This window comes from Halichoeres trimaculatus, unplaced genomic scaffold (assembly GCF_033239565.1).
Source record: "Halichoeres trimaculatus isolate MK-OKI-2021-1 unplaced genomic scaffold, fHalTri1.1 fHalTri1_scaffold_10, whole genome shotgun sequence".
NCBI classification, from domain to species: Eukaryota; Metazoa; Chordata; class Actinopteri; order Labriformes; family Labridae; genus Halichoeres; species Halichoeres trimaculatus.
The window spans coordinates 12,554,210-12,574,918 of NW_027437187.1; the positions used below are offsets into that span (position 1 = coordinate 12,554,210).

The following is a 20,709-nucleotide window of genomic DNA, read 5'->3' on the forward strand; positions in this document are numbered from 1 at the left end:
GCTTTTCTTCATCATTGAGTCTAACCCTGAATATCATGATGGGATGCAGTGGTTCTTAGTTTGTAATGTGCAGTCAAGTTTGTGTATCCTCTGGTCTCTCTTGTGCACACATGCGTATTGTTCATGTGTGTGTTCATGAGTTTGTTTGACTGCATGTCTCCCTGGTCGGTGCTGCAGTTGTTTTTTGGCAGGCTGTAATGTTTTGTGCAGTGCAGCTGCTCATCAGGAAGATCTTCCAATCTGTGTGACAGTATAAGGTGAAGGTGCGAGTCTGTGTTTAGCTGAACATGTCAGAGTGCGTGTGCGTTCATTTCAGTCAGAAATTACATTCATCACCTGTTCTTGATTAGATGTTGAACATTTATTTAAGCCCTTATAGTGATGGAGCTACAGAAAGTGGTGAGCTGTAATCTCCAATCAGAGAGAAGCGTCTGCACGTTTAACTGGTCCAGCTGAAGCACTGTCTTAAAATGTGTGTGCTCCCTTGAATGAAAAGCATTTATTAGCTCTTTCTGTTTTCACCACACATACCTACTTCAATAAATGAAATTTAAGTTTTGCACCTGTTTTATATCCTTGCATGTGCATCTTTCTGGTTTAATCCTTTGAGAGCCTAAGGATGTTTTTAAATTAGACACACAAGGTACTCTTCAGACATTTTTAAGTCCATCTAATAGCAATTTTATTAGAGTGGTGGAATGATATAGAGGAAAGGGTCTTTGGGCTTGAGGCAAACACAGGATGCCTGCTATTTGAGCCCATGACTTAACCACTAGACCAAGTCTGCCCCCCACAGTTTAAAATTTTTTGAGTGTTACCTGGAGTAGCCAGTCTGATTTCAAAGCTCACCCATGTCCTCCATGGTCACCCCACTATGCACACTTCATTCAGTCAGTGGTTTAAAAACAAAGATCAAAATTAACGTCAGACTTTCTGAAAGATCAGTGTCTTCACTTTGCATCCTTCTGTCTAAAATGCGCAAAACAAAATGGTCCTAATGAATATTCACCCCTTTACACACACACACACACACACACACACACACACACGCACACACACAGACATACACACATCTCTGAGTACGGTCCTTGACAGCATGTTGTGTGTGTTACATTCAGCCACTAATGCTTTACTAATCACCTCAGTCTGGATTTCACAGCATGAGTCCCCACTTCTCTAACACATGTAGACACACACACTTTCCCTTTCGCTCACACACCCGAGCATACTGAAAATGTGTGCACAAAGAGCCACACACAGCGTGCTCCCTCTCATTTTCATTGGTCTTAATCAGAGACCAACCTTTAATTTGCATACTAACTGGAACCCTTACTTTGTTCTGCCAAGAACTCTATTCAGCAGCCTCTCATTCTCATTACATGCTTACACTTTTGGTAAAATTAACGGCCCCTGCTGTTACTACTTTTCCCTTCTTTCAACTACTCTCATCAATCTGTTTCTTTTGCTTTGCCTCACTTTTTGTTCACAGCAGCATCAAGAAGTCTTTTTAAAGCCTTAATTGTGTGTCTGTGTTAAGGTGGTGACAATTAAAAAAGGTTTCATGATTCAAAGAATCATTCAGACTCTAACGCTGACGATCTGAGCTCCTAACAGTCGCCACAGAGAGGCTCCTCACCAGCCTCATACGCCACTTTGTCTTCAGTGAAACTGGAGTGAACATGATATAAAATGTGTCACAACTGAGTAAAAAAAAAATCAGCTTTTTATCCTCCCCGACACACACACGCACACACACACACACACACCACATTCACGCTACCTGTTACTAACCCTGCCCATTTTCTCCTCCGCTCTCCCCCATCCCCACCTGCCTATTGGACGGCCCGTAGAAGAGCCCACCTGTCGGCAAGGTTTGTCCCCTTTCTGTCTCCTCAGCTCACACTATGAGCAAGGCAGCACTTTGCTGTCTCACTGCCTGCCCATCAGCATTTCATTCCCCTTCCTTTTGAAAGATAGAGAAAGAGAGATAAGCATTCGTTTTTAAGCTTTAGCTGAGACTCTTTATTACTTAATAAAAGATCTGATAAAAAGTCACTTTGCATGATTCAGGAAAAGCTTTGGAAGAGGAAAAGTAGAGACACAAGTTGCACAACAGTTTACACTCTGCTTATATAAATCTTCAGCACTTATAATTATTTGACACATTAAACTTTGCACTTTTACCCTTCACCTGAACTCCTCATTTATCCCTTTACCCCGCTCGAGCTGCATGTTTCATTGTCCCTCCCACCTCATACACAGCACACACACACATACTCACACACACACTGCACACACAGCTTGCGCGTGCACACACAGATGCCTTGGAGGTATTGAGTGGCCACTCACCTGGATCTAAGTGCTCCCTGTGGAGCGTGGTGGCTAATGATGTGTCCTCAGCATGAGCTTTACTTACTTATTTACATCAATGCACTCTAATGGAGTTAGGGAGCCTGCCCCTCACATTCTTCACAGATTTGAGAGTCAGTAGTTTGAGACACTCTCTTCTGACACGTTTCAAAGGCCAGGGTCGGTATCAGTTCACTCTAAATATTTCCTTTTTAAAAGCCTGAGCAGAACCTGATCTTCTCAAAGGTCTCAGACTGGAGTCAGGTACTTCTGCATGTTAATGTCACCCTTGAATACCAAAACTAGCTCATGAACCTGGCAGTGTGCAGTGATGCATTACATAAACACAGCTCGCTTTTTTGTTCCTTGAGGTTGCATTTATCTGACGGCTCTGAAGAGTCAACCTGCAGTCAGCCCGTCTTTTCGCCTGCAGTCAAATCTGTGATGCGCTTGACTAGTAATGTCGGGCTGCTGTCTAAGCAGCCATCCCAGGGGCTGTGGCTGAGCTGGTGTGTGATGTGTGCACACGTCTTTTTGTGCTTCTTAGTGTCCCACCTCTCTCCTTTTCTACCCCCCTCCTTCCTTTTACACTCACACTCACTCCCACACACACACCTATCTATGAATGTGTATGTGGGAGTATGCAGGGTCTGGTGTGGTTACTTTGTGTCACTGAAGACTTAATGAGGCGAAAAAGAAGCTTTTAGAGCCAATGGAGGTGGATAATGTGGTTGAGAGTTCACTCATGTATGTGTGTGTGGGTGTGTGTGTGTGTGTGTGTGTGTGTGTGTTGGGGGCACTGGTACATCTACACTGTAGTTCTCTTTAACCCTGCTGCACCTGCTCCAACAAGCTACAGTCTGACACTTTCTCTATAACTGAACCTGCACCACGAAATAGCTGTGGCATGATAAAAGCTTACCTCTGATGCAATATTTAAGTGAACATCTTGTCAGAAAACAAGTAGAAATAAAACTCTGCAGTGCTGCTGAAACAGTCCTTATCATGTCTCAGGGTTGAAAATGTGTCCTCACAGAGGAGTGTCTAACTCTCAGTAATCAGCTGGTGTTTTATCAGGGAAAGCACCTACCCTCGAAAAACACTTCAACCCATACTGTCGTCACCCTTACGGTAAAAACACTGCAGGTGTCTTCAAAGCTCAATCAGTCAAATATGTATTTTGTTTTCCAACATGTTAAGATGTGTTCTTCTCAAACATAAAAGAAAAAGAAGAAAACACTGAAAATATTGATACCAAACTGCTGCTATCAGAAAAATAAATGGGCAGCATATTTAAATCATAATTAGCAATATTTTTTTATTTCATTGAAGAGCTAATCTTACAGTTTGATTATCTTGTTAAAGTGTAATGCTTGTTATATCAGTTTAATCAGAGAACACAAAGTGTAGGAAACCACAACAATACTGTCCTGGTGTAAAAGTTTTATCCATAAAAAGAACAAACAGAATAGTTTTTTATAATCACTTTTTTACAGCTAGGCCACCTTTTCTTCAAAAAAAAATCAAAATCAGAGGCGTCCCTCAATCACAACCAGTACCAAAACATCATCTCAACACACTCTCATTAACAAACTGACAGTGTGTGTGTATCTCTAAGCTGGATTTTGTTCTGTGATGGTATGAACATTGGAACAGATGACAACACACAACCCCCGCCTCCCCTGTCTCCCATCCCTCCCTCCATCCATCCTTCCCTACATCCCTATCTCCCTCCCTCCCTCGCCACCTGGAACCAGCGAGCCGTGACACCAGAGGGAGGGAGGGAGTGATGATGAAGGGACAAGGGACTGGGATGAGGAGGAGAGAGAAGACCACAGAGGGCTAGATGAAGGAGAGAAGAAAGGGGAGGATGTGAGGATGAAAGATGGGGCAGATGTAGCTGTATATTAATGAAAGAATGTTGTAAACCTGAAGCTGTCTCAGTAATAGATTTATTTTTATGGTATAAAGTGATTTATAGATCAAAAAGAGCAGAGAGCAGGTCTTGCCTCTTTTAGTATGAAATCTTGATTTGTTTTATAAGAAAAGTAAGGTGCAGCTCAGTGGGTATCTGTGCTATTAAAATATATCTCTGCACGTGATTTAAGTATTTAACCATAAACCATCCAGGGAATGAGAAAGGCTTTGCTTCCTCCAGCTTTAATCAGCTTCATATCTACAGATTTACAACTGGAACTGGTCCAGTATAAACTGTGTCTTCTGTATCTGTGGACTCTTTGGCCACAAGCCGGGTTTTCTATTCTCAAGACTACCGCTAGCTTTAAGTGTGTTTTATTGTGTCTTTTTATCACTAGTACACTTAAATCGTACTGAACAAGAAGAAAAACAAAAGAAAAGAGGGGAGCAAGTTCAGGAGAGGAACGACTGTGTAGTTTTCTGACCTTTAAGCAGCGCAGATATTTTAAAAGTTATTGATGCAGAAAATGATTCATTGGTGAAACATTCTTCTTGAACAATAATTTCTTCAGAGCAGGGTCTGTTTACTCATCCTGTTGAACATTTTCACTCTGACATCCTGTTTCAAGTGTTTCTCTAACCTCCACTTACAGCGTTAAAAGAACTATTTGTTAGCCCCCGTTAACCCACCCTCGCCTGCTTTATTGACTGGGAATGGATACATAGAACTGTCAGTGTCTCTCTGTTGATGTTGTTGTGTGTGTGTGTGTGTGGATGTGTGTGTGTTTGTTTCTGAGGCTAGGAGCATGGTGGTCCCCTGGAGAGCTCATTTTGTCGTCTTCTCGCTTGATTTACCTTCTTCTTCTTCTGCTGTTTATTACCAGTCATTACAAGCTGTTTGGAAACCTAATAGGACACACTGACAAATAGACAGGGAGAGATCCAACCAGGATAGACATCGCAACACACAATAACTGTGTGTGCGTGTGTGAGATGGAAGGAGCGATGGTTTGTGAGTCAGGTTTCATGTTTGCCTGAGAGAATATTTGTAAATGCAACATCAGCTGTCTGAACTCATGTATAGAAGTTGTCTGTGTGATGTCTTTGTTAGCTGTGTAGGTTAGTACATCAGTATTTATGTGTGTGTATGTGTGTTAATTTAAGAAAGTAGCCTAAGATAGAGGGCTGCATACCATAACTGTACCTGCAGCCTCCCTCTACACCCCCACCCTCCCCCCCAGCCCGTCCAGGTGTGGCTGCACCAGCTGCTAAAGACAACAGCACGATCACTTGCGCATCACACACACACACTTGCGCACACATACACACACACACATTAATGTACACACAGACTTCCTCTCCATCTCTGCTGGCTAATTGTCACAAGACAAACAAGCCGCTTTGCCTTTATGCGCTTCATAAACAGGGGCCAAGCAACAATTAACTCCCTGCTTAATTCACTAACTATTCTGAATTCATTTTCTCCTGTGACAGGCACATCTGTCACAGCTGGTAGGGAGTAAAAGTGTGTATGTCTGTGTCTGTGTGTGTGTGTGTGTGGGGGGCACTGTTGGGCCTGTACAGTAACGCAAAAGGCTCTAACTGGAAGCACAAGACGTAGAGCAGATTTTTAACATATGGGTTTGATGAAGTGCTGCAGTAAAGGCTCTGTGTGTGGTTTTAATGGCCTGGGCTGTCAGTGCTTTTTTTTTAATTCTATGCTTCAACATTTAGGTTAATTTACAAGAATAAGCTGAGAATTTGGGATGGTCATTTCAGGCAGAAACACTATTTAATAGTCACTGCTACTATTTGCTGATTCTTTGAACAGCTTCCCACCCCCTGGTTGACATGAGGAGATTGAGATGCGTTTCATGACTGTGCAAAGTTCACTTCAAAATCTTTGAGGCTGCATCGGCATTGTGGGTTTTACTTCAGTTCTGAGTTGCATAGTGCTTTCTTATGTCAAGATGATATAATAGACGTTTTTTATTTGTTTTTTGTATCTTAATTGCAACAAGGTAACAATCAAACACTGTCTGGTCTGGTTGTTATGTCACCTTACAACCAGGGGCTAGTAAAAGCAAATGGAAAATGTTTTGTCATATTGTTTATAATAGTCATATGAGCTCTTCAAATTTTTCATTATGAAATAACTATTTTAATATCCTGGCTCATCACTACTGACAACACAAAGTAAATTTCCAAAAACAGATATTTACTGAAACACAACTTTTTCTTGTCTATCAAAAATTGTTTCAACTGGTTCAACTTTGAGAAATCATTCATTTCTGTTTTCCACATCCCTCATGTTTGACCTCTCTTTGTGATTAAGTTACTTGTCAGAGCGAGGGTTCTGTTCTTGCCCGGCAGGAAAAAACAGCAGAAAAAAATCTGAGTCAGTTTACCTTCATTTCAGTTTCTATTTTTACTTTTTTTATTGGAAGAATGAAGATAGGTAAAAAAAAGAACACCTTGAAACTGCATGTTATATAAAAATGATGCTACATTAATGATGAGCTAATGACGCAGCAAACAGCACTGTGGCAGTAAAGCATGATCTGAATTGATCAGCACTTGTTTCTGTTTGTCTTTATGATTACTGTCACGAATGTCTTTGTTATCACTGAGGTCAAGATCTCAGTTTAATCTTAGTGAATCAGTGCCATTTTTCTGCAGATAAGGCTGCATCTAAATCTTAATGGAACTCAGCAAAAGTGCAGTTAAAGATGTTTCCAAACATGTGTTTCCTACTGAAGTCTCTGACTCTCTGCTGTGAATGTGGCGTCTGTTTATTATTCTAAGATCTTCTGTCTATTGGACAAAATACAAATCCTGATCTAATCTGCTCATCAAACATTTAGTGGTTCAGCCAAAGTCAGCGAGTCTGATCCCTGATTTTCTGCATTATTAGATGAAAAACAAAACAAAACAAAAAAATCATTCTCTGATATGTTATGATTTTTAAAGATTTCCTCACAGCCCATATGTTGTCTGGGTAAATGTGACGCAAATGTTGTCCTATTTCATCTTAAAATAAAAATCATAATGTTATCTTTTACACTACGTACAGAACACATGCAGTATGAGATGTGCTATGTGAAAGTGATAAGGAGGAATCAGAGAAAGAGAAGAGCACTAGATAACAGGACAGAGAGGAGATGAAGAGGGGACTGACGTCACTGTAATAAAAAAATAGTATGTGAGAAATTGAGACATCAAGGAAACAAGATGTAGACAGAAAAAGTGGTGATTACAGATCAATTGAGTGGATTTGTACTGATGGCAACCAGCAGGAGAGGAAACAAACTGATGCAGAGATACAATCTGCAGAGGACATAGAGGGAAGAGACGAGGGAGAACGAGACAACTGAATGCAGATCAATAGGGTGAAATAAAGAGAGCGCGGGGGTGTGGATGGGTGGATAAAGATGAAAAAGTGAGAAACGGAAGGAGTGTGTGTCGGAGGCGAGAGACACAGAGAGGATGAGAGCGATTTCTGCCAGATTTTGGCTCATGCTCAGTCCTCTTGCTGAGCAGCTGGACTTCATTAGTGGCTGGTGTTAATTACTGGGACTGAACACACACGCACACATGCACACAAGCAGATAAGTGCACGCACACAAGCGCGCTCACACACACACACAAAAAGACAGACGCACACTCACACAGCCAGTGATTCAGGGTCACCTTGCTAGCCTTGTTTGAACCAGCAGAGAGAGGGGGAGATGGTGCCAGACAGACAGAAAAACTGAAGCTCACACGCGCACACACACTCACACACATGGCAGACCACAGTGGGACTTTTCTATGTTATTTATGGTATTTTGAGCAGCTGCATAGTGAGCAGCTGCGAGACGGATAAGTGATACTGTGGTTGACTTTACACTTTCAGTAAGTTATAGGTTACAGGTCCAGAGAACAGGGTCCAGAGCCAGAACTTCAGATTCAACTGTAGACCATCATAAAGAACATTACCAAGGTGTAAATCTTTTCTGCACTTTATCTGTAGCAAACATGAATTGCTAGTGAGCCTTGAGTCACTGCTTATTTAGGGCTTTTATTTTGAAATGTGATTAAAAAGCTGGGTTTCTTTACAATAAGATAAGAGATGAGATAAGATTAGGTAAACTTTAATGTCCCTGAAGAGAAATTTGTCATGGACATAAGTGCAGTGCTGCTCACATCCAATACATAACTCATTCATACATTCATACCAATCTACATTATACAATAAAACATACAATAACATGCCTGTTGTATAACAAATAACTGAATAAAAGCCGTATAAATCACCCAAAAAGGCATAGTTTCCACCGAAGACTGAATATTAAATCTAGAGCTGAAACGATTCCTTGAATGATTCGAGGTACTCGATTACAAAAAATACTCGAGCAATTTTCTCTGCCTCGAAGAATCGTTTAATTTTAAAAAAGATCAAAGAGTGGTATTTCAGATAGAGCTGAGGCCATATTAAGAGAGTTTTCAGACCCCTCAAGCTCCCTCTTATACAAAATAGCAACTAGCAACAAAGCTAACATCTTTTCTGGAGTTTGGAGACTAATGGGTCATTCTACGAAACGGGTGCCATTTGGGTCCACAACATTTGATGAGATGTACAAGGCACGAAAAATGTGTCAAAGTGTGTTCACAAATTCACAAATTTTGGAGCTACCAAAGCAAGTGCTCTTATTGACATGCTGTATCAGAAAATTCTATTTCTTAAAGAGAAAAATTTTCATTAGAAAAATAACTGCTCTTTAACTAAACAAAAATGTATTTTATCCGATTCCTCGATTAATCGACGGGATTTTCAGTGGAATACTCGAATACTAAAATATTCGAAAGCTGCAGCCCTAATTAAATCTGTCAGGGGCAAACTACCTTAAACCTGCTGTTCTTCTCATAACTAGCAGGGGGCAGCTTTACTTGTGGCAGAACAAATTCAAATCGTGTTTGTCAGATATTGACCCCAATTTATGTGAGTGTATAACCTCGTTTGACACGCCCTCATCAAGCCAAGTGTCTGGATCTAGTAATTCAACATGATGTAAAACGACCAGTTCAATGTAAAGTGCGTGATATTTTCTTGACATTGGCTTATATAATGTAGGCAATGACTACTTAAGGTTAAATTAATACCCCACCTGGACATTTTGATTGTGGCGCCATATGAATCCAATAGACAGGACAAATCTCAGCAAGCTCATTTTCAAGCTAATATTGTAATGATCCAAACGCAGTGTGGTGTTGAAGAATCCAGACACTGGAGGGAAAGAGTAACTGAACATACTGCTGCAGTGGCTTCATGTGCATTGATAATCTCTTCTTCACCGTGTTGTTTTGAGCACTCTTTGTTAATGTTTTGTCGCTCTACCTCTGCGGATGTGGTGCACCAGCTGACTCCCTGCTGCTCATCTAGAGCAGACAAACTCCATCAAAGCAGGGCATCAGAAACGCAGCTGAGATGAGAATCAGACAGGCTTGTTGTAGGTGTATAAAAAAATACAGCTAAAACAACTCAGCGAGCATTTTCCTAGTGAAAGATATGTTTTTAAAAGAAGCTGATTTTGATAAGATTAATCAAACATGAAATATATAATGTCCCAGAATTATAAATCAGGAAGTTTTTTCTGACGTAGCTGCTTTAAAACTAGTTGGTGTTGGATGTGAAACTTGAAGTTCTGCTTACTGCTTTCTAAGAATGTAATATTTACATATTTATCATACTAAGTTCACTGTACAGAGAGTTTTAAAGCTATGAAGAGAAGGAAAAAACTCCAAGTAGGTAGATGCTGTACATGTCACAAAACTCTTCACACATTATCTCTGTGCTCCTCGACACAACAAAGTCATCTTCCTTCCCTGGATTCTGCTCTGCTGTCATCTGGCTTGGAGTACACATATCATGTACTTGGCATACATGCTGTATATGTGGGCCTGTTGCCAGTGGCGGTTCATTACTGATCAAGTGATTTTTGTCAGAGGAGGTTTTACAAATGTGAGTTAATTAATAGAGCATCTGGGGTGAACGAGGGGGAGAAGGCAGAAGTTAAAACATAAGAAAAAAAAGGAGCAGTGTTATGAAAGTGCACTCGTGTTTTTTCATCGTCACACACCCAGAATAACAAATCAGGACGTATCAGCTTGATTGACAGTCCAGTCACACACTAGCTGTTGATTCAGCGCTGGACCATAGATTACAGTTGGAGAAGACAAAGGTTTTAAAGATGGGAAACGGCACAGCATGAGGTGGGATGCAAAGCCACGCTGGGAGAGGTTGAAGGGTTTTCTTTGGCTCTTAATTACACGGCAGCAGACAGGAGAAAGCAGGAGTGAGAGCGAGGAGTGAGAGAAAGGTTGAAACAACGGTAGACACTGTCGCTCTTATCTGTCGTCTCTAAACAGATGTCGACCAGGCTGTTCTCTTTATTGCCGTACAAAGGCCCTCTGACAAAAACACACACACAGAGTCATGTGCACACATCATCCCGGGCAAATCAATGCATTCTAGTTGCAGTAATTTCCCAAGGTGCTTTGCTCTGCCCCCCTTGGGTGAGCAAGGTGACAAAGCCAGCCACTGTGGAGACAATCTTTTACTTTCTCTCCTTTTTTTTTAGCCCTGGTGTGCTTCTTCCTGTGCCTCCTTTCCTCCATCTCTGTTAGCTTATTTTCTTCTCTCTACACCATGCCTACATTTATGTAGGTATATACACATTTTACTGCTTTTTAACTGCTCTGCTCCTAAGGTTTATTGTCAAATGCTCATTTAATGAGTTAATGAAAATAGTTGATACATATCTAAATCAGCAGATTGTTATGGGAAAAAGAATCTCAGCATGTTGAGACACACTGAGGTGGCTCTATTACCAATAACCACTGGTTTATTAAACATTATTCTGCCTATTACCCAACTACCAACATAAGATACAAACAGGCAGGGAAAAAAACATTGGTTTGAAAATAATTTTATTGGTTTAAAATAATTGATTGGTTTTAGATTGAAAGAAATGGTTCCAGACTAACTCCACAGCAGTTTGCGGTCTTCAGTGATGGACTCTTATTTACATGTTTCAGATGAGTTAACATTAAACTGTCCTCAGTCAGCTCTCCATTTTCTCTGAGCTCTGTGGTTTGAAAATAACCAAGTCAGAGATCATCACCACCACTAGTTGTTTAAGCTTAGTCACTAATGAAGACAAATGGTTGTACCTCACCTTACATCTAAGGTGTCAACAAACAGAAGTTAAATGTGAATGAGCTTTTTTCTATTTGTCTGTTTGATTCTGGGAGTGATCATGGGAGTGAAAGTTAATCAAGGGGTTTTAATCATTTAGAATTGAGCATCATGAGCATACACAAGGTCCAGGCGGCGGATGAGTGACGTCATTTGAGGAGCCTCGCCACCCCCCACAGTTCTTTTGAAGAAGATATTGTTCGTGTCAGCACATCTGAAAATTTATTAGTTTTATACAGAGATGCTCAGACATGCGGAGCTCCTGGTGTCCAGTATAAAAAATACCAGCACTTATATGATTTTTCTCATAGAGATTACTGTGATTACTGTGTTATGAACAAATCCTGGTGTGAAATTGTGCCCTAAGTCAGAATAAAAGAAAAATTGGAAAAAAAAAAGGTTCTAAACAGTGTAAACTACTTTCTCTACTCTAGTTTAGTACTGTGGTAGATGAGTTTGCAATACACGGCTCCCTGCAGTTTGAGACTGGATGCCATGGGGAGTGTTAAAAAGTATAAAAGCCACTCGTGTTCTAGTGCTGATTCCAGGCATCTCATTTCTGTGCATCACATTTGTGCGGAAAGCATAATCCATCCATAATCCTTAGAGAGTAAGTCCAGCTGAAATGGAATAATTTGTCTTGACCAGTGGGTAATGATACAGTAGATGTCTACAGTTGAGTATTTCAGTTTTTCCGTTTCAAGTTTCTCTTTCTGACTATTCATTAAGCACACTACTGACTTCTAAACTAAAACTAAAGATCAGAAATGCTTCCAGCCACAAAAAAAAAAAAAAAAAAAAGACTGGACCAATTTTTTTCACTGTTTTAATCGTCAAAATAAGTGCCATTTACATAGACAGAATAAAAAGAGTTTAAGGCATTGTACACATTAATCTTCTAACATAGAGGTTTTGATTAGCAGTGGTCATGCAGTAAGGCCAGAAACTTCCTGCACGGCAATAAACAAGTGTCCTGTAGAGCTGCGTCGCATGGTTACTGCTCTGTTTAAAGACGCTGTAATTTACTGAACACTGCAGGTTTGTAGATTGGACACCAAGTGGGGCCTGAAAACACCACGTGAACCTCCCACTCTCAGCATAATGATAATTACAATCATTATGCTAATATCAGTCAGTCACTGAATGTGCTTTTAGTTGAGGTACAATGGGTAATTTTCACAACTTTGTCCACTGTTTCCGCTTTATTCTTCTGTGATCCCTCACTCCTTCCACCACAGCCTTCCCCCTGCTTCTCCACTAACCCACCTTCACCTCCTCTTCTCATGTTCTCTGTCCCTCTTCATCCTCCTATCTCTCCTGGATGAGAGACACTCATTTGTGACAGAGCCAACCTGCTAATGGTGGATGGCAAGAAGCAAAATTAGCCATGCCAAAAACACACACACACACACACACACACACACACACACACACACACACACACACACACACACACACACACACACACACACACACACAGTATTTGTACATACTGACACGGACATCCATCTGGAAATACAGAGACATTATCTTACACACACAGGAAACATTCTCAGGTAGAGACACACACACGTACACACATCGCTGCATAGATACACAAAACATTCACTCTAATGTATTCACATAGCACTCTGTATGCTCCCTGCTGCATTGCTCCTGGTGCTGGGCTCCCTCTCTGCTCTGCGCCGTGCCTCCTCCTCCTCCTCTTCGTCCTCCACCCCCACCACCTCCTTCTCCTTCTCCCAGTACATCTGGCACGCTCAGCTGCCGAGGAGCGCCATAATTATCCCGCCGGAGACGCACACACCCGCATACGAATACACACACTGTGCGACGAAAGCTCACACACACTTGTCTTCGGCGATCCGCGCCGCTCCCTGCTGCTCTTCGTCACTACCGGGGCTTCATTAGAGTGTGTGGAGAGTGTGTGCATGTGTGAGTATGAGTGTGTGCGTGTGTGTGTGTGTGTGTGTTGATGCATGGTGCTTTTGGATGCTATCCAGATGTTTTTTCTTTATAGTTGAGGAGTCGGGCGTGTCCTAGATGCAACTGTCCTGCTCCTGTATGCTCAGTGTTTGGAGTTTGAATCTCCTCTGCCTCTCATGTGATCTGGTTCCTGCTCCTCTCTTCCCGTGTTTACCCCTGTGTCTGCTCTAATTTAGCCATCATGCAGATCCCTGCAAGTGGGCAGCTGACAGAGTCACGATGTGTCAGCTTGTAAAGGAGCGAGGACCTCGTTGTGTTGCTGCTGTTCTGGGAGTATGGATGATGGGCCTTGCACATTATCACTCACACCTGCCTTGTCTTTTTGCCAAACGATACGTCCCACTCTTTTTGTTTTTATATCCGTGAACACAAACAAGATCCATTTTGAAATCTTGTTCTTTTACTTGGCCTTGCCATAGTTACGATATTTGATTAAAAAAAGGAGGAAAGACTGGCTTTTGTTGAATAAAATATATTTTTTAAAATAAGAAATTGACAAATTCTCCACCCACACTTTCTCTTTCTGCGGGGCTAATTGTAGGGTTAGTTCTAGTCTGCCTGCTGTCACATTGTAATTACTGGCCTGTACAGGTGAAGGAGAGGCTGAGGTCGCAGTGCTGCTGCCTGGGGTACGTGAGTGTGTGAGTGTGTGAGAGGGTGTGTGTAGGACAGAGAGAGGGAAAAGAAAGATTGTGAATGACTCCAGTGTGATTGGCAGTAATTGTTTGTACTGTAATTGTGTGTGTATTCATAGTATGACTGGCATTCAGTGTGGAAGTGTGTATTTGTGAGCGTAGTCTCACAGTGCCTGCTGTGGCTGCTCAGAGTGGTGCTGTAGGTTTGATTCCCAGCACCACTTTGTGTCAGACGTACCACAGAGCAAAAAGCATTTCAGCTTTGTACAAAATGTCTGGAAACACCTTTCCACCATGCCACTCTATTTTCAGACCATGCTTTTAGTGTCACACAAGACATCGACAAAAGGACCTGCATCAGTCAAATAGTTGGGTGCTAAAGACCAATCAGGTGACAAGGTTTGACTCTTAATACCTCTGACATTTGAGCCTGATGATTGCAGTCTCCCTAAAGCTACCTCCAGTCTTGACCTAGTCCTTTCTTTTTTATTTTTACCTCAGAATGCCTTTCTAGAAAAATAATCCGTCGAAGAATATTTCAGAATAGATTTATTCTGATGTAAAAAGATATTTAATACAGAAGCTCAGTTTACATTTAGACTGTCAGTTACAGACAGGCTGAGAGCAGAGGAGAGTGACGGGGATGTTATCTGATCTGTTTTTGTTTATCAGTTCCAGCCCGCAGGCTGTTGACTAGGTGCTTAAAATTACAAAACAAACCCTGTTAACTATGAAATGCCAAAAAAAGGTTATTAGAAATTGTGGACAGGGAGCAGCACATATACGTACCACCACAATTTCTGGATTATGATTAAAAATTCACAAGAATTGTGTCATTTTAGGTCTACACTTGAACTTTCAGGTGCCTTGTGTTACCTCTGGCAGTGTCACAACAATCATGCTTCTCTGTTCCGTTACAGCAAACGGGTCAAATGGGTTTCATTCAAATCAGTGTGTTAACTTACACTGGATACATTCTGCTGCCCCGTCATGTTGAAGGTAATTCACAGCCATCCTGTTTTTGATGGACGCAGAGCTGTGACGCATACATTCAGTGCAGGGACGATCAAGTGGGACAGGAAGTAGTGACCAAAAACTACCTAAAAACACCCAGTGACTTTCAAAATAAAACAGACTATGTCAAAATCAGTGCATATTTAGCTTGACTACGATGATAAAGGGATATAAAAAAAAAGGAATCAGACCAGGAGCCAACAGGTTTGAGGTTTTTCAGCCCAACATGAATGAAGAGAGACTTATCAATGGTGCAGGAACTCCTTGGTCTGTGACTCCAGCTGTCTATCAGTCACGCTGCTTGTCGGACTGAACAATCAGCGTGAGCGTGAACTGACAAACGCAGTCAATTCACAGCACAATGGAGTCAAACTGCAGACGTATCTGGTGAATTTGAGGCACCAGAGCTAATTCAAAGGACTGACTCACCAGCCACTTTATCAGATACACCTTGGTGATACCAGTTTAGACCCCTTTCACTTCAAAAGTGCATTCCTAGTGGCATAGACTTAACAAGGTGCTGGAGACATTCTTCAGAGATGCTACAGTTTTGACTAAATTCAGCTGCTAGCTTTGGAGGGTTTTGTCTTCAGTAGAGAAACTTGGGTCAGCCCACATTACAACAGCTCATGGTTACCTCTGTATGTGGACAGACACATTTCATACCATCTTCATTGATTTTACCACATGCTGGTTAAACTGGTAATACATCTGAGGAGGAAATATCTTCAGCACCATGACTTGAAATCCCCACTCACATAATGAGAAGCTGTGGGACTGGTTGAACGGCCCGGTCTTGTTGGATTCAGCTCCTCTGTCCTCTCCTCCTTTAATCCCTGCTGCTCTCTTCTGCACTCCATCATCCTATCCCCCCTGCAAACCCCCCTCCTCACCAGTGCCTCCCTCTCTTCATTGTCTGTCCACTTCCCCTACGGTAACAGGTTCCCCCTCGAGATTCACTGGACTCACACACACACACACAAAGACACACACACAGGCACACAATGCTAGAGGCCGAAGGTAGGAGTGTAATTTCCCCAGTGTTCTCCCTAACCTGGAATATCTGACACTGTGACACCTGAAAAGAAAGGGAGAGTGTGTGTGTGTGTGTGTGGATGTGGAGATGTGAGGTTTTGCAAGAGAGGAAGAGAAGGGGCGAAAGAGCAGTTAAAAAAAGGTTTTGTCTGTTATTTTCTTCTTTGTGAGTTCTTACAGGAACTGTCTGCTTTCCTCAGTGGGCCTGGCAGGACAAGATGTGGGGTTAGGGGTGAATCGCAAATAATAGAGTTTACAGCAGGGTCAACCAGGACTAGCTTTACTTTACCAACCATCTCATGCACCTGCAGCATGTGAAGACAAGCCTGTGTGCGCACATTTTAGCAGAGGTGTGGTTGAGTTTCTGTTGTGTGGTCTGATTTGAGAACTGAGTCTAATGAAAGTTTAAGTTTTGGCCATAAGAGAGGACTTATAAGGTTTTTTAAGTATGTAAAAGTCTATAAAAAGTTCTCCATGGGAGAAATTGAATCCCAAGTAGCAGCAGTGTTTGAAACTGAAATTCAGTTGTCTCACTGTGGTGGCCCATACTTTCTATCGAGAGAGAAAATCAAAAAGTGTACTCGTACGTACCTTAACTTTTTAAGTTTTACAATCTTTTCAAGAGTTTTCTGGCACTGCATACACTTCCAATGAAATGTAGATGTGATTCTGTTTTAATTTAGTCTTGGTTTAATTTTCATGACTTGATTAGTGATCACGCTTTACGTGCCAATTATGGTGCTAGTGTTCCTCTCTCTTTGTCCATCTGTCCATCAGTCATTGTAAAGCCTGCAGACAGCGCTGGCTTCCTGACTAAATTTTGGACAAATGGCTGTCGGATCGATAGCTTCCCACCAGCAATATTTGCTATCAATGCATGTCCTCCTCATTACCGCAGCAGGCTGCCCTCTCCATGGACCTGAATTATTCATACACACAAACAGGCGCAAGTATGCAGCCACACACACACACACACACACACACACAGACACACACACACACACACACACACTAACACACACAGAAAACTGCATCAGAGAGGCAACTGGCCTTTTGCTGTCTGTCTCTGCCTCCAATCCTTCCTTCCTTCTTTCCTTCCCTCTTACTCCTCCTCCTTTCTGTCTCACTCTTACTTTCTCTCCAGGGTAGAAGAAGAGGAGACCAAGCTCCAGCCCCCGTCTCCCTTCTTTTCTTCCTCTCTGCTTCGTTTTTTAACCTCTAATTCACCCAGATGCTTACTCATGGATACTTGCCTCGCTCAGCACATCTTCCAGCATGTGTGCTGAGTCTTTTTCTTCGGTTTCTAATAATACCACTCAGACCACACCATTATTTTTTAAAATGTAATCCTCCTTAAATTTATCTTTAATGACTTTATTGTCCCCACAGCAAATATAGTTTAGAGTTTCATTTGCAGAACTTTTTCCCGCGATGTCCTTGTCGACACACTGGTGTTTACTGTGAAATCACACAAGCACTTTCTCACTTTTGGCTTATTGTTTTATCTGATGTACAGGTTTGAATCCTTTCCTCGAACTAAAATATGATACTGGTTAAGAATTTATTTCTCTTATAATGCACTGTATAACAGAGTGCAGAAAATAAATCAACCTTTGAAGCAACATGATGACAACATGATTTGGTCACTTATTAAAGCTTGATTTACATAGTTTTTATCTCCCAGTCTGCCTCTTAAGGAAAATTACCTGCTCTACGATCCGTCTGCCGTCCTCATGTGTTCTAATGGCACCAGCAATTATTGTCCCTTGTAATACTGATCATAAAGTTTAACAGCCTGGTGATGTTGTAGCCGTTATCCACTTAATGTTATCTTCTAATGGTTTTTAATGACAACGCATCTGTGTGTGTGTGTGTGTGTGTGTGTGTGTGTGTGTGTGTGTGTGTGTGTGAGTGTGTGTGTGTGTGTGTGTGTGTGTGTGTGTGTGTGTGTGTGTGTGTGTGTGTGTGTGTGTGTGTGTGTGTGTTTATGCATGCGTATGGGTGTGTGAGTGTATGTGCAGTCCCTGTAGTCCAATCATGTCTGCTCTGCAAGAGTAAATAAATATGAGATCAGTGTTAATTACAGAATGCATAAAACTAGTGCAAACCAGCTTTTCTTTGCAGCCTTCACTTCACCTGTTGACACAAACATTGTGACAGACAAACAGGCAGACACACAGACAGAAAGACACACACACACACACACACACACACACACACACACACACACACACACAGAAGGTGAGTGCCAGTAGTGGTGAAGTGTTTCATTTGAGACAGCTGTATGCTCCCTCTGTATGTCCTGATGGTTGGGTTACAGACTAGTGCTCGGTGGCTCAGCGGTTACCCTTATCAATGGCCTTCCCCCCCTTACATCTCATGTCATTGAATTTTTTTTTTTTATGTTTGCCTATCATCTCTCTTCATTGTGGCATTTGACTTTTAGCTGTGTGTTGCAAGCTGGATGTGGATGTTTTCTTTTATCAGAATGTACGACTAGCTTTGCGCTGCAAATTTAGGTGCTGCTGCTAAAGCACAGTGCGCCTGTGCATTGTTTTCAACTAGAAACATTAGTGACCCCAAGTTATTTGCAGGCTTTGCTTATCCCCCCCACCACCTACCCACCAACACCAAGAAAAACTGATAATAACCATGATGCTGTCACAATCTTAAAAAAATACAGTTCTTTCCATACTGTCTAGCTCTGTTACAGACATCTTAAAGTCATGATGCTTTCTAGTTTTTGGCCAGTCCCAATAAAAATCTTTAGCTTATAGCTCACCTCCCCAAACTGAGTTTCTATGTCTGATGAACCCTGGGTTGCTGTTGTAAAGTAAGCAGTATCAGTTGTTGCTCTGTTTCAGCGTCCATCATCACTTTTTCAAAAAGTACACTTCTGTTTATCAGCTGTTGCTGTTGTATCCCCACATCCATCAGCAGTTGCTGAATGGCTGCCATCATCAGAATTTTTAACAGGTACGTGTTGTTGCTATGGTGCGGACAATCACTATTATAAATTTACACCAACACCTTCAGCCGTTGCTAAGGTTCAGGTGTTGTGCAACAGCACTTCCTGCTATGTTAACATCAGTTGTTGCTATGGTAAAGTGTTGATGATCCAGCAGTGAACTGCAGGTCCTCCTCTTTTAGTATTTGCAGCAGCATTCAGCATCACTCAGGGGCTGAATTCTGAGCACACGTCCGCATGTTTGCATGTATGCATTTGGGTGAGTGTGAGTGTGTGTTTGTTTGTGTGTGTTTGTGTGTGTATGTGCATGAGGGCAAGCACGTGTAGGCGGGAGCAGCGTGCCCTGAGGCAATCCGTCCTTAGTGGTTGGCTAACGGGGCGCAGAGCGACCCTCGTCCTCGCCCTGATCGATGCAGTATGTGTGTGTGTGTGGGTGTGTGTGTTCGTGGGTGTGTGGATGTCTCGTTAGCAGGAAGCAGAGGGGAGTCCAGGGACCCCTGCATTCCCTGCCCTGGGACATGCACAGGTCCCAGCACCTGGACCAAACATACACATGCAGACACAGTGTCTCTCTCTCTCTCTCTCTCTCTCTCACACACACACACACACACACACACACACACACACACACACACACACACACAAAAGTGTAGATGCACTTTTTGAACACACACATCTGAACACCTTTATCTCTCTCTCCATCTCTCTTCTTTTTTCTCCCTCCATCTGATGCTCTCACACACACTGACTGCCTGACACACACACCGTGCATACAGATTGAGTACACACAACGGCCCCGGCGCACTGCAGTAGCACTAAGCTTAATGTACAATGCCTGTAACACAGACACAGACACACACACACACACACACACACACACACACACAAACACACACACACACACACACACAGTGGAACACACTGCTGCCAGGGTTTTCACTGCACAGAATTTAAAAAAAAAAATAAAAATGAAAAATCCTGACAAAGAAACATGAAACTATGAAGCTATTTATTTAGATTAAATGCTGTGTGTGTTCGTGTGTGTTCGTCTGTGAGTGTGAGTGTGTGTGCGCACTCATTCACCAGATGCACCATGAAACTGTTGACATGTTCACAGGCTGCAAGAGTGAGTGTGTGTCTATATGTGTGTGTTTTTTAATGGGACTATTAATGTTCAAGGGTCCAGGAGTGTGAAAGCGGTCTATCTCATTGTCAAGGACACCTTTAATTACAACAGCAGGAGGTCTTCTGTGTGTGTTAGTGTGTGCAGTGTGTGTGTGTGTGGGTTTTGTTTGTGTGTGAATAGCAGATGCTGATTAATGAAAAGAATGTTCTGTCATTTAAAGACCTGTCCACTTATCCCATATTAATGTAACAGTGTTACTTACAATACTACACAATATTGTATGTGTCTTTTTCAAACTGTCTCATATTCTGATATTTGTATCCACTGAGCACACAACACAAGCAGCAATATGTAATCATCATCTTGAGAATTTAAAGAGGACTGCATTTGTAGTCGACCCTGAATGAAATGAAATAAATGTAGCTCTACTTTCCTAACCCTA

The 20,709-nt window shown here is 42.0% G+C and overlaps 1 protein-coding gene across 2 annotated transcripts in view; it reads left to right on the forward strand.

Annotated features, from left to right (window-relative positions):
• znf423 (zinc finger protein 423) overlaps positions 1 to 20,709 on the forward strand; it is a 170,543-nt gene that overhangs the window by 101,118 nt on the left and 48,716 nt on the right. Inside the window, exon 19 of one of the 2 annotated variants that reach the window (XM_074677441.1) lies at positions 1,851 to 1,871. The exons of the other annotated variant lie outside the window; for it this stretch is intronic. Coding sequence (XP_074533542.1) covers positions 1,851 to 1,871 — 21 coding nt within the window. The remainder of the gene's footprint in view (positions 1 to 1,850; positions 1,872 to 20,709) is intronic. 2 annotated transcript variants of the gene reach the window in all.